Source organism: Oncorhynchus masou, chromosome 12 (genome assembly GCF_036934945.1).
Source record: "Oncorhynchus masou masou isolate Uvic2021 chromosome 12, UVic_Omas_1.1, whole genome shotgun sequence".
NCBI lineage: Eukaryota > Metazoa > Chordata > Actinopteri > Salmoniformes > Salmonidae > Oncorhynchus > Oncorhynchus masou.
In genome coordinates this window covers 68,307,653-68,322,828 of record NC_088223.1, presented here as the reverse complement: position 1 = coordinate 68,322,828, position 15,176 = coordinate 68,307,653, and the positions used below count along the sequence as shown (strand labels likewise).

The 15,176-nt window shown below is 42.6% G+C and overlaps 1 protein-coding gene across 1 annotated transcript in view; it reads left to right on the top strand.

Annotated features, from left to right (window-relative positions):
* The window catches only part of LOC135550715 (polypeptide N-acetylgalactosaminyltransferase 10-like), a 104,108-nt gene that overhangs the window by 59,724 nt on the left and 29,208 nt on the right, over positions 1-15,176 (top strand). The window contains exons 5-6 of the mRNA XM_064981765.1: positions 12,285-12,470; positions 12,692-12,875. Of these exons, the coding sequence (XP_064837837.1) occupies positions 12,285-12,470; positions 12,692-12,875 (370 nt within the window). The remainder of the gene's footprint in view (positions 1-12,284; positions 12,471-12,691; positions 12,876-15,176) is intronic.

Sequence of the window (15,176 nt, the reverse complement as noted above, 5' to 3'; positions counted from 1 at the left end):
ATTATAGGACTATTTCCCTCTATACCATTTGTTTCAAATAGCTTTGAATATTTGATGTTCTGTTATAACTCCACCCGGCACAGCCAGAAGAGGACTGGCCACCCCACATAGCCTGGTTCCTCTCTAGGTTTCTTCCTAGGTTTTGGTCTTTCTAGGGAGTTTTTCCAAGCCACCGTGCTTCTACACCTGCATTGCTTGCTGTTTGGGGTTTTAGGCTGGGTTTCTGTACAGCACTTTAAGATATCAGCTGATGTACGAAGGGCTATATAAATAAATTTGATTTGATAAAATAAATTTGATTTATAGGCACTTTAGTATTGCCAGTGTAACAGTATAGCTTTCGTACTTCTCCTCGCTCCTACCTGGGCTCGAATCAGGAACACAACGACAACCGCCACCCATGCAGAGCAAGGGGAACAACTACTCAAGTCTCAGAGCGAGTGACGTTTGAAACACTATTAGCACGCTCCCCGCTAACTAGCTAGCCATTTCACATCACATCGTTACACCAGCCTAATCTCGGGAGTTGATAGGCTTGAAGTCATAAACAGCAGAGCTGCAGGCAAAATGCATGAAAGTGCTGTTTGAATGAATGCTTATGAGCCTGCTGGTGCCTACCATCGCTCAGTCAGACTGTTTTAATGCTAGCTAGCAACATAACTTGGCTTCTTACTGCATTCGCGTAACAGACGGGCTCCTCGTGAGGCAGGTGGTTAGAGCGTTGGACTAGTTAACCGTAAGGTTGCAAGATTGAATCCCTGAGCTGACAAGGTAAAAATCTGTCATTCACACCCTGAACAAGGCAGTTAACCTACCGTTCCTAGGCCGTCATTTAAAATAAGAATGTGTTCTTAACTGACTTGCCTAGTTAAATAAAGATTAAATAAAGGTGAAAAATTACAGATTTCCGACTGTTATGAGAACTTAAAATTGGCCCAAATTAATCGGCCATTCCGATTTAATCGGTCGACTTCTAGTTTCAAGCAGACCAACATAGTCCCTGTGCCCAAGAACACTAAGGTAACCTGCCTAAATGACTACCGAACCGTAGCACTCATGTCTGTAACCATGAAATGCTTTGAAAGGCTGGTCATGGCTCATATCAACACCATTATCCCAGAAACCCTACACCCACTCCAATTTGCATACCGCACCAACAGATCCACAGATGATGCCATCTCTATTGCACTCCACACTACTCTTTCCCACCTGGACAAAAGGAACACCTATGTGAGAATGCTATTCATTGACTACAGCTTAGTGTTCAACACCATAATGCCCTCAAAGCTCATCACTAAGCTAAGAACCCTGGGACTAAACAGCTCCCTCTGCAACTGGATCCTAGACTTCCTGATGGGCCGCCCCCAGGTGGTAAGGGTAGGTAACAACACATCCTCAACACAGGTGCCCCTCGGGTGCTTGCTCAGTCCCCACCTGTACTCCCTGTTCACTCATGACTGCACGGCCAAGCACATCTCCAACACCATCATTAAGTTTGCCAATGACACAACAGCCTGATCACTGACAACGATGAGACAGCCTATAGGGAGGAGGTCAGAGACCTGACCATGTGGTGGAAGGACAACAACCTCTCCCTCAACGTGATTAAGACAACTGAGATGATTGTGGACTACAGGAAAAAGAGGACAGAGCACACCCCCATTCTCATCGATGGGGCTGTAGTGGAGCAGGTTGAGAGCTTCAAGTTCCTTGGCGTCCACTTCACCAACAAACTAACATGGTCCAAGCACATCAAGACAGTTGTGAAGAGGGCACAATAAAACCTATTCCACCTCAGGAGATTGAAAAGATTTGGCATGGGTCCTCAGATGGTCAAAAGATTTTACAGCTGCACCATCGAGAGCATTCTGATGGGTTGCATCACTGCCTGGTATGGCAACTGCTCAGCCTCCGACCGCAAGGCACTACAGAGGGTAGTGCGTACGGCCCAGTACATCACCGGAGTCAAGCTATACCAGGCGGTGTCAGAGGAAGGCCCTAACAATCGTCAGACTTCAGCCACCCTAGTCATAGACTGTTCTCTTTGCTACCGCACGGCAAGCGGTACCGGAGCGCCAAGTCTAGGTCCAAGAGGCTTCTAAACAGCTTCTACCCCCAAGCCCTAAGACTCCTAAACAGCTTATCAAATGGCTACCCAGACTATTTTCCCCCCACGCTGCTACTACTCTATCTATGCATAGCCACTTTTACAATCCTACCTGCATGTACATAATTATCTCAATTATCTCAACACATTGACTCTGTACCGGTACCCCCTGTATATAGCCACGCTATTGTTATTTACTGCTGCTCTTTAACGGCTTGTAAGTAAGCATTTCACTGTAAGGTCTAGAACTGTTGTATTCGGCTTATGTGACAAATACAATTTGATTTGAAGGAAGGCTTTTTATCAGCCCCCGGAGATGGCATTACTGTTCCTTTTGTCTGAGACTCATTTATCATAACTTCTCTCCTTTTGTATTTTTGACGAGTTCTTCAGGAGCCTGTGCTGCTGTGTTTATGCATGCGCTCATGCAGGCCATCTGTAGTCGATGATGTGAGAATGTTTTCATTAAGCTGTAATTTTTTACATCTTAATTTGAGTTTATTTTGGGGCGAGCTAGTGCCGCTCCCTGCGGGGCCCTGGCTCATTAGCATCTAATGGTATAAATAATATAAATGATATGTGCCATTTAGCAGACGCTTACACATGCATGCATACATTTTACGTATGGGTGATCCCGGGAATCGAACCCACTATCCTGGCGCCATGCTCTACCAACTGAGCTACAGAGGACCACCATCTCAAAATAACTGTTGAGAAGTTGGATGGCTTAATGGAGTCATTGTTGTCATCCTAAAAATATATATATATTTGAATAGCCCTACCCTGGAGAGCAGAAGGCCCATTTCCTGCTGTTCTGCTAATGGGAGCAGCTCAGGGGAGAGGGAGACTTCAATCAGGGCACCAGCCGAATGGTTAAAGCAGCCCGCTGGTGATCCAAAGGATGTTGGCTTCACTTTTCACTCTTTAATGGGGAGCAGCTGTCCTACCCCTACAGCAAAGTACTTTGCCTCAATTGCCCTGGTTTTAAAAATATATATATATATTTTTTTTTTTAGCTCTCTTCGTAATGAGTTTGTGATTGGAAACTCTTTTCTTTTTTTATTGTGCTAAGGAGGATAAGTCGCCCTGGATGAAGAGAGGCATATCTCTGCTAAACAAATTAATGATATAATGCACTAGAACACAGATATCTTCCCACTCCTCTGCTCAGAGTTTGGGCTCATGAATATTTCATTGACACATTTTTTCTCTTAGCTGGAAATAATATTTAGAAAAGGAACAAACAACAGGGATTTGAGTATCTCAACTGGTTTGAACTCGGAGCGGAGCGCCACAACTTTGTTCTTTTGCGGCTTCAGAGATTCAGAATTGTGCAACTCACCATACGTCCTCAGACTTGTTAGTCGTTTGTGAGACTGTGTGAGAGTTTGGGAATGTGTGAATAAGAGAACAGTTGTGGCTGACTGAAAGGTAACGGGACCGGGACGTCTTCAGGTTCTTTGAGCTAACTAGCTCTGTGAGGTATTTTTACCCTTCATCACACACTGTTCCTATGCAAACGTTTGTGACTCCATTCCTGTTAGAAACGCTACTTATCACTTATAAGGCTGGTTTCTATGATTTATTGTACGCCTGTGTGTAGTCAGTGCTCATCTGTAAAATCTCTTATCATACCCCCACTACCCGTTTACTCCCTGTGTATTTCCCTCAGTACATGGGTCATCCAAATCCCAGAATATGGAGCCTTTCATACTCTCCCAAGCCCATCATCCTTACAGACATAACTTTTAATGGTGGCCACATAAAAACCCTTAGCAAATCATAGCAGCATGCCCAGGGAGAGGGGAGTGTGATGAAGTTCAGAAGGACACTTGATTATTTTGCTGGGGGAATACATTCTGGGCCCCACTGCAGTCTTTGGTGTGCTGCCAAGCGTCTGGGAATGAATCCACCACCTCAGACAGATCCTCCCTGGGCCATATTGCCTCCACTGTAATTGGAAGCTAATTGAATTTAAAAAAAAAAGTGCATTAGGAGAACATGGCTGTGGGACCAGAGATTGTCTCTGCTACTGATCATGTGTCCCCAAATGTACTATACTGTCCCTGTCTCTCCCATTCCCAGATGTCTCCAGACCACAGCAGTTAAAATCAAAACACTCAGTTACTTCACACTGTAACTCATTGGATGGAACTACTTCATTTGTTTGTGTTAGTTTATGCTTCATGGTCATGAAGTTGGTAACGTCTAAGTTACTGGGTAAGAGTGTTTACTGATTTTGGCACTTGACCTTCTTGCTATTTGTTACATAAGGAAAACAGTCATCCCCACACATTGCAAGTTGCTTCTGTGTACACTGTGTGTTGTAAATCTATTTTGAAAAGGGTATGTTGGTTTAAATTCACAACATGAGTGCATTTGGCATATCAAGGTTGTGTGACTCTGTTGTAGCTAAAGCTGCACATGATTCAGGTCCTTTTATAGACTTGACATTACCAACCTTTTCATATGCTGAAAGACACCTCTAAAACCATATCGGCTTCATTAGCAATATTAATGATTTGTGAATGTTTTGCCGTTTTGAGCCCCACATAATTGCTGCTGCTTGCGTGACTTGCTTCTCTCATGTTGTTGCGTTCATTCAATTAGCTGTTTGGGGAAATGTGACATGTTCCCCCAAGCAGAAAAATTATATTTGAGGCGCTTGGTAGTAAACGCCTCATCTGTACCGTAAAATTATTCATGTAGATGAAGTCACAGCCCCAATTATATTCCCTGTCCCACATTTAATAAAGTCTAATGTTTTTGCCGAGCAGGGTGCAGCTCATTCCACGGATTAATCACCTTCCCGCTCATTCCACAGATTAATTTGCTTCCCAATTTGAGTAAACCAGATGAGTCTTCGGCATAATTTATGCATTTATTAGCCATTCAAAATTTGACCCCGTAACCTTTTTCCTTAGTCACTCCACAATGAAAATGTTCGTTGTCTAATCACAGGATGTCTAGGGGAGCATGAAGTAAAGTTTGTCCGTGTGCTTCAGTCAGAATTAGCCAAAATCAATCTCATAATGGTTGATTCATAACCTGTGATTTATTGACGGTGCATATGGGGGGGATCTGCCCTCATAGTCCTTGTTCCAATGTCAAACTAGAGCTCAGTCTAGAATATTCAAACATCCTAGTACATTGCTAAACCAAATGCAAATGTAATTGAGTATTGACTTCAAACGTTGTTGCTGTGCCCACCATATGGTGTTTTTCTTTCTCCCGGACCTTTATCTGTTGTTGTTCTACTACCGCCCAGGTGTTTCACTGGCTGATCGTGGGGGTTGTGTAACAGATGGGAACTTGAGGACTTTGGTGATTCTGATATTTGATACTGCGATCCATGGAGATGGTTTTTAATTTGGTCAGTGCAGGTTCCCTAAAGAGCTAACAGCAGACAGTCTCACTACCCACAACACAACCTGCCAAAAAGAGAGTGGGGGAGGTGGGATAAAGATGGAAAGCTGGAGAAAGTGAGAGTGAAAGATTGAGAAATTGAGTGAGAGGTAAAGAAATGACAGAGCGACAGATTGAGAAACCTGGCCCAGCTGTCACTTTGGATCAAGTCTACCCTTCCAGAGCATTGGGCAGCCAAAAAGACAAGCCCCGGACCACTGAGAAATCAGACCGAGGGGTTTAAGCACACTTTGTGAGCCACTTTTAGTAGCCCAGCAACCGTTTTAGAAAAAGTTTTGAAAGGGTCATTGCTTTTCCCCCGATCTTTGGAATCCAATTTGTGGCTGCCAGGAAGGGGTGGCCAGTGACGGACTCCCATTTGTAATGCGTGTCCCTTGTTGCCTAGTGTCTGGGGGGAGCAGCCCAGGTGATATATTTTTTTTTCTATGACCAGTAATTTTGTGGAAGAGCATCCTTTTTGATCCACAGGGTCCCAATATGAAATTATTCTGTTTGGCTGGTCCATTTATCAGGCAGCGTTGGAAATGGTCCCTCCGGCATTGCCTTCCCATCCTCTGCAATTCATTACATTGTATTACTTTTATAGTAGATATGATTCTGGGGCCCTTCTTCCAATTCCAGCCCTGACGGCCGACACAAATGCGTAATGTGATGCATTATCATTTTTCTCTACTGCCGCCGCTACCACCGCGTTTGAATGAATCTTACTTTAGTGCTGACAGTTAAAATGCTGTTCACCTGATTGCGGAGAGTTTGGTGGTGGGCGGTGGATGTCTCTCTCATTCCCTCCTTTGTTAAGCTCAGCCATTGTGTCCTCCCATAAAAGGTTGTCTGTTAAAGGGGCCTCGTGCTTTGTGCTTATATTGTACAAGGCCCAGGGTAAGGCCATTTTAATGAAAGGAAGAGTGTTCTGTGTGCACAGTGAGTGGTTACAGTTCTATTCACACTCAACTGGACCTGGGCAAACCCTTTATATCAGAAGCCTCTGAACTTAAAAATCTATAAACTACCATTATATGGACACTTTACCAAATAAAATGACTCAAGATCCCTCCCAGTTAAGATTGTTTTGTAGCAAAACAACTTCTAAATGCAATGAACCTGCCATACATCCAGTTTTCCAATAACTAATAAAGGGTATAGATAGAAATGCGGTATGTACTCATGTAAAACACAACTCCAGCTTTCACCCTATAAGTTTCACTGTGGTGTCAGAAGGAATAACTCAGTAATGTGTCTGGGCACTGCTGAGAGAAGGATGGTGAAAGAGAGGGAAATGAGGGAGAGGGAACACTGGAGAGTGGGAGAATCTGACTGATTTAATTACTGGCCTGCTAGAGTATAACGAAGACAGGATATGGGGCTCTCCTCTGTGGCTGGAAGAGGAGTGTGGGGCAGGAGATTGGAGGCAAATTTCCATAAAATCGCCTTAATCCATTATTTGAGGGCCTTAATGTGAATTTGATGTCATCCGTGTCGAGTTCATTCGGTTGCACATATAAATGTTGATTATGTCTCCACCCGGCACAGCCAGAAGAGGACTGGCCACCCCTCAGAGCCTGGTTCCTCTCCAGGTTTTTTCCTAGGTTCTTGCCTTTTCTATTTAGTTTTTGCTTGCTTGCTCTTTGGGATTTTAGGCTGGGTTTATGTTTAAGCACTTTGACATCTGCTATGTAAAAGGGTTTTATAAATACATTTGATTTGATTGTTTTTGTTACACACACTGACCTTGAACAACAAGTCCATATAAGTCATGTTATATTATCTCGTCAGAATGGCCAGGTTGTTATTGTAATAGAGAATGTTTTCTCTCAACTGAATGTAGGTCTAGATTTAACTTCCCTGATATTTTTTATTTAAACATTTTTATTGAAATGCATATGTGATGGGAATTGGGAAACTTAGGGTTTTTTTCATAACATTTCCTTCAGGAAGATTTGCTGTTTGACATGTCAGAGGAAGTGAATAAAGGCTGTGTCCCTGAATGTAATGTTGTTGTTGTTTTTTTAATTATTGACTTGTCACAACAAACTTGATGTCAGGCCTGAAGATTTATAAACTCCTATTAGAGTGGATTGATTTATTTTTGTGGTGTAGCTACTGCTCTGAGGATAGATTTGAGATTGGGAGAAAAGTATTGAAAAAACACAGCTACCAATAACTTGTTTTTCTTCCTTCTATGCGAGAGTTCTTCTTGAGGCTATTTTCTCCTCTATGCCTTACATCTATAAAGGAATGTTAAATACCTTTTATCACAATTAAATATGTTCTCTTGTGCTTAAAACATTGCTAATATGTCAGTAATTGCCTTACTAAAGATACTCCCTGAAGGGTGAATGCAACAAAAGAATGTGAGTTCTGTGCTGTAAAAGTCTTAAGTATTGACTGTAAAAGAATAAGGTCTTGAGGGATAAGTGTGTGCACATGTTTGTTGAAGTAGCCATCCATGTCGTTTATGCCTGTGCACTTTTTCTTCATATTCAACTATAGAAGCATGCTTTTGTAAGCAATCTCACTGCTGTGCTTCAAGGACTTCTGTGGTCATGTCTTCATGGGTACTGTTCCTCATAAACTACTCTCCATGCCCTGGCTATGAATTGTGCTCATGAAAAATAATGCCCTCGGAAACATGACCGAGGCAGACACAATGCAGACACCGATAATTTGCAAATAAATTCATTAAAAATGCTACAATGTGATTTTCTGGATTTTTTCCCCCTCATTTTGTCTGTCATAGTTGAAGTGTACCTATGATGAAAATTACAGGCCTCTCTCATATTTTTAAGTGGGAGAACTTGCACAATTGGTGGCTGACTAAATACTTTTATGCCCCACTGTATATGGTAATTATACAACGGATGGGTCTAATCCTGAATGCTAATTGGTTAAAACTGCATTCCAAACTGTGTCTATTCCACAAGTTACCACTGCTTAAATCTATGAAGTTAAAATGCTTATTTACTCTCTTCAGTCTTAACTGCGTAGTCCACTGTCTCATCAGCCCAGCCAAGGAAATTATAAACTTGATCTCCACTATTAAAAAGCATCTACACATTATCTCACCATTTCTTTTAAGCTGTCTGTCTCTGACATTTGTTTCAATATTCAAATTTCGATCTCCAGATGTTCCATAGTAATGAACGTGTCAGGATGAGGGCAGGGAGATTTTCTCAGCCAGTAGAAATCATGAATCAGCATGATTTTTTGTGGTCTTTGAAAAATACCATCAATAGAAAACAGGTCAAACGAAACAAAGTGCAGCTAGCTTGTCTTTCCAGCTTCAGTTTGAAGTGACTGTTAGCTGTGTTGTTGGCTAGCTCCTCTAAACAAAAGTGTCCTGACGAGTGAGTATATTTTTTTATGCCAGGTGAAATCGCGCCTCATTAGCTCATTGTTATGGAAGTATCCAAATAAATGTCACTAGAAAACAGTTTATGCAAATGCAGCTACTTCCCAGTTATTCTGGCTGCACTTTTTGAAGTGACTTAAGTTTGCCGTAGTTGGCCAGCTAGCAAGCAAGGAATAAGGACTGGCAATGGAACATTTAAAACAAACGACTGGGTCGCGTCCATAGATACAGAACAAAAAGACTGAACCAGAGGTCGCATGATTATGATTTTTCAACGCTGATACCGATTATTGGAGGACCAAAAAAGGCCGATTACCGATTAATTGGACAATTTGTGTTATGTGTGTGTGTGTGTGTATATGTATATATATATGTATGTGTGTGTGTGTGTGTGTGTGTGTGTGTGTGTATATACAGTGCCTTGCGTAAGTATTCCGCCCCCTTGAACTTTGCGACCTTTTGCCACATTTCAGGCTTCAAACATAAAGATATAAAACTGTATTTTTTTGTGAAGAATCAACATCAAGTGGGACACGATCATGAAGTGGAACGACATTTATTGGATATTTCAAACTTTTTTAACAAATCAAAAACTGAAAAATTGGGCGTGCAAAATTATTCAGCCCCCTTAAGTTAATACTTTGTAGCGCCACCTTTTGCTGCGATTACAGCTGTAAGTCGCTTGGGGTATGTCTCTATCAGTTTTGTACATCGAGAGACTGAAATTTCTTCCCATTCCTCCTTGCAAAACAGCTCGAGCTCAGTGTGGTTGGATGGCGAACATTTGTGAACAGCAGTTTTCAGTTCTTTCCACAGATTCTCGATTGGATTCTGGTCTGGACTTTGACTTGGCCATTCTAACACCTGGATATGTTTATTTTTGAACCATTTCATTGTAGATTTTGCTTTATGTTTTGGATCATTGTCTTGTTGGAAGACAAATCTCCGTCCCAGTCTCAGGTCTTTTGCAGACTCCGTCAGGTTTTCTTCCAGAATGGTCCTGTATTTGGCTCCATCCATCTTCCCATCAATTTTAACCATCTTCCCTGTCCCTGCTGAAGAAAAGCAGGCCCAAACCATGATGCTGCCACCACCATGTTTGACAGTGGGTATAGGGTGTTCAGGGTGATGAGCTGTGTTGCTTTTACGCCAAACATAACGTTTTGCATTGTTGCCAAAAAGTTCAATTTTGGTTTCATTTGACCAGAGCACCTTCATCCACATGTTTGGTGTGTCTCCCAGGTGGCTTGTGGCAAACTTTAAACAACACTTTTTATGGATATCTTTAAGAAATGGCTTTCTTCTTGCCACTCTTCCATAAAGGCCAGATTTGTGCAATATACGACTGATTGTTGTCCTATGGACAGAGTCTCCCACCTCAGCTGTAGATCTCTGCAGTTCATCCAGAGTGATCATGGGCCTCTTGGCTGCATCTCTGATCAGTCTTCTCCTTGTATGAGCTGAAAGTTTAGAGGGACGGCCAGGTCTTGGTAGATTTGCAGTGGTCTGATATTCCATTTCAATATTATCGCTTGCACAGTGCTCCTTGGGATGTTTAAAGCTTGGGAATTTTTTTGTATCCAAATCCGGCTTTAAACTTCTTCACAACAGTATCTCGGACCTGCCTGGTGTGTTCCTTGTTCTTCATGATGCTCTCTGCGCTTTTAACGGACCTCTGAGACTATCACAGTGCAGGTGCATTTATACGGAGACTTGATTACACACAGGTGTCCATAGGACAACAATCAGTCGTATATTGCACAAATCTGGCCTTTATGGAAGAGTGGCAAGAAGAAAGCCATTTCTTAAAGATATCCATAAAAAGTGTCGTTTAAAGTTTGCCATAAGCCACCTGGGAGACACACCAAACATGTGGAAGAAGGTGCTCTGGTCAGATGAAACAAATTGAACTTTTTGGCAACAATGCAAAACGTTATGTTTGGCGTAAATGCAACACAGCTCATCAGCCTGAACACACCATCCCCGCTGTCAAACATGGTGGTGGCAGCATCATGGTTTGGGCCTGCTTTTCTTCAGCAGGGACAGGGAAGATGGTTAAAATTGATGGGAAGATGGATGGAGCCAAATACAGGACCATTCTGGAAGAAAACCTGATGGAGTCTGCAAAAGACCTGAGACTGGGACGGAGATTTGTCTTCCAACAAGACAATGATCCAAAACATAAAGCAAAATCTACAATGGAATGGTTCAAAAATAAACATATCCAGGTGTTAGAATGGCCAAGTCAAAGTCCAGACCTGAATCCAATCGAGAATCTGTGGAAAGAACTGAAAACTGCTGTTCACAAATGCTCTCCATCCAACCTCACTGAGCTCGAGCTGTTTTGCAAGGAGGAATGGGAAAAATTTCAGTCTCTCGATGTGCAAAACTGATAGAGACATACCCCAAGCGACTTACAGCTGTAATCGCAGCAAAAGGTGGCGCTACAAAGTATTAACTTAAGGGGGCTGAATAATTTTGCACGCCCAATTTTTCAGTTTTTGATTTGTTAAAAAAGTTTGAAATATCCAATAAATGTCGTTCCACTTCATGATTGTGTCCCACTTGTTGTTGATTCTTCACAAAAAAATACAGTTTTATATCTTTATGTTTGAAGCCTGAAATGTGGCAAAAGGTCGCAAAGTTCAAGGGGGCCGAATACTTTCACAAGGCACTGTATATATATGTATGTGTATATATGTACGTGTGTGTGTGTATATATATATACATACATACACACACACACACACACACACACACACACACACACACACACACACACACACACACACACACACACACACACACACACACACACACACACACACACACACACACACACACACACACACACACACACACACACACACACACACACACACACACACACACACACACACACACACACACACATACATACATACATACATACATACATACATACATACATACATACATACATACATACATACATACATAATGTGTGTATACACCAGTAATTTACCCAATAAATTACTGGGAGTATATATATATAGAGTGTGCATCTCAATTTAATATATCTTATGGTAACACGTTGTATAAAAGTTATATTGCCCTCGAAGCCGGTGATTGGAGGATATATTGGAACTCAACTTCATCTTGGGTCTAACACCAGTGCCAATATATCCTCCAAACACCGGCTTCTTGGGCATTATCACTTAATTGTGCCAGACCTACTGTGTGTTCCTCCGAATTTGTGTGTTTGAGTGCACGTGTTCTCATGTCTGTTCTTTTGTATTGATGGGTCTCCTTCAGTGCTCCTGGAGGCCTTACTAGAGGGATGCAGTGTATGCATATGTTTGTCTGCGTGCATGTTCGTCTGACTGTGTTGTAACCCCCTCTCTCCTGTCTCTCTCCCTGTAGAGCACCTAAAGGGGTCTCTGGAGGAGTACATGGTGCGGCTGCCCAAGGTGAGGATCCTGCGCACCAAGAAGAGGGAGGGTCTCATCAGGACCCGTCTGCTGGGGGCGGCGGCGGCCAATGGAGAGGTCATCACCTTCCTGGACTCCCACTGTGAAGCCAACATCAACTGGCTGCCCCCGCTGCTGGGTGAGTCATCCTGTTAGAGCACACTGCACAATGCTTTGCTATGTAGTTTCTTTTTGGTCATTCTGTGGTAGATGAATATACTATTATATGAATTACTCATCTGTACAATGTGCCTATTACCCTGTCCAAAGGGGGCAACATTTTAACACTGATGTTTGACTTAGGCCATATACCGCTTTCTGTCTGGTTTTCTTTCTCCCCACTCATGCTCTATCTTTTAGACCGTATCGCCGAAAACAGGAAGTCCATCGTGTGTCCGATGATCGACGTGATCGACCACGACAACTTTGGCTACGAGACGCAGGCGGGCGATGCCATGCGAGGGGCGTTTGACTGGGAGATGTACTACAAACGCATCCCCATCCCCTCGGAGCTGACAAAAGAGGACTCTAGCGAACCCTTCGAGTGAGTCACGTCACCAGAAAACACATCAGGACCCAACAAATCAGCATATTTAGAATGATCCCATTTTTAGTCACCAGATGCCACACAGTTTGAGTTAACTCATTTTCTGTGTGATTGACAGTGCAGTAGCATGAAATGAGAAGTGGGTTAGATGGACTGACGAGAACATATTAGGGGGCAAACATCCATGCTGGCCCCTGGGTGTGAAAGCCTCTAAATCCCTCCATGCTCCATGCCTCCTGGCCTGATGGGCAATATGCTCTACTCCCCTTTCATTGCAAGATGACACAAGGATTCTCTCGGCTCCACACTTTTGTGAGCGCTCCCTCAGAGGTCAATAGACTGAAATTGGGAATATCGGCTTTGCAATTTGAAGTAAAACTAAATTGCGACTGAATATTCATGGTCAATTTTAAATGGAATTGTAATTCTTGCAAAGCGACACAGAATAGTGTGATGAAAATTTGAGGAGAGGGCAGGAAGGAGAGAGGGGTGGAATAGAAATGACGTGGTGCCAGTGAGGGAGTAACCTCAGCTGAGCAGTCCTCTGCTGATAAATGCTTTACATAAGACATCCCTTTGCCTCCACGGCTACCTTCTTTATCTGTGTGGCGCAGCCTCGGGGTTCACGCTGTTGAATGCCAAAGACTTCTACCATTTAAATGCCCCCAAACAGATGTTATTCAGCATTCCAGACATTAGAGCTGGGAATTTCCAGGGACCTCACGATACGATATCACGATACGATATCACGATACTTAAGTTCCGATGCGATATGTATTGCAATCCGATAATGCGATTTCATTGCATTTTGATGTTCCAAACATTTTGCTCACTATATGTCTGCTGCAGAGAGACAAGGGAGAGCATGAGAACATTCGTTTTGATAAGTCATAGAAATTAAAGTGTGAAACATATTGGCTCGCTATTTAAAAAGATGGAGAACAAGCTATGGGATGAATATTACCAGAGTTTTGGTGCCGGTACAGCCGACTAGCTCTAGCTAACGCTACCTAGCAGATTTTTGAAAGATTTTTTCCCCCCCCAATCGTTACTTGGAGTCAGATCCAATAAAATATCTTCCAAAATAATATTGCGATATGTAACTATCGATTTCCCTTAATTGATCATTCTAACGGAGAAGTTTAGGACCCAGACATCTGCCTTCTTACGAGTCACTCGAACATCTAACTTCTCTCTCCCCTCCAATATCCATCCAGAGAGGGTTCATCTCTGCCTCCAATTTAGAGTTGAAGGGGGCCGCTAGTTGCCATGACAGCCTGTGGTGTGTATGTGGAGACTGTAGCCTGCCTGTTTAATAGTCTCATTGTCTCCCTCTGATAGCCCTTCCAGTCAGGGACACGTCTCCAGTAATAAGGATGCCATTCAGGGTCCTCCCCAAATTCTGTACAAATCCTGTCTGCCTGGTTAATCAATTAACACACTATGTTCATAATCACCCCACTGCAACTGATTTATTAGAACCCCATCAGATAAGTTTAAATGTCATGAGAGTGACAGCACATCAAATCACGGAGGGGCAAATGATTACTACCATTTTGGCCCCAGTTGAATACACACATAACGAAGACTTACCAAACTATGCATCTCTGACACACGCCTGACCACTGACACACACACACACACAAGTTTTGACAGGAGTATGCTTTTCCTTGGAATTCTCAACAAGATTTCAAATCCGATTTTATTTGTCATGTGCGCTGAATACAACAGGTAGACCTTACAGTAAAATGCTTACTGACCAGCCCATAACCAACAATGCAGTTTTAAGAAAATACCCCCCCTCCCCCCCCAAAAAAATTAAGAGATAAAAATAACAAATTGAGTTTAGTTGAGTTGAGTTTATTTTTTATTTTTACAGGGACAGTGCACATTAATCAACATTTCAGTAAAAGTGCCGGTTTTAGCCAGCCGGCTAATTTTCAACCGCAGTCCCTGGGCAGGTTATTACAAACAATTACAATATAGACAATAGCAACATAGAACAAGCAAGACATAGCATACAGACAGAGCAACATAGGACAAGCAAGACGTAGCATACAGACAGAGCAACATAGAACAAAAAGCAGCAAGACAAAATTCATAAAAGCAACAAAGTGTTTCCACACCTCACAAGCTACAGACAACAGACAAATAATTAAAGAGCATCAGTAAATAACAATAGCGAGGCTATATACAAGGGGTACCGGTACAGAGTCAATGTGCGGGGGCACCGGTATTGAGGTAATATGTACATGTAGTTATTAAAGTGACTATGCATAGATAATAACAGAGCAGCAG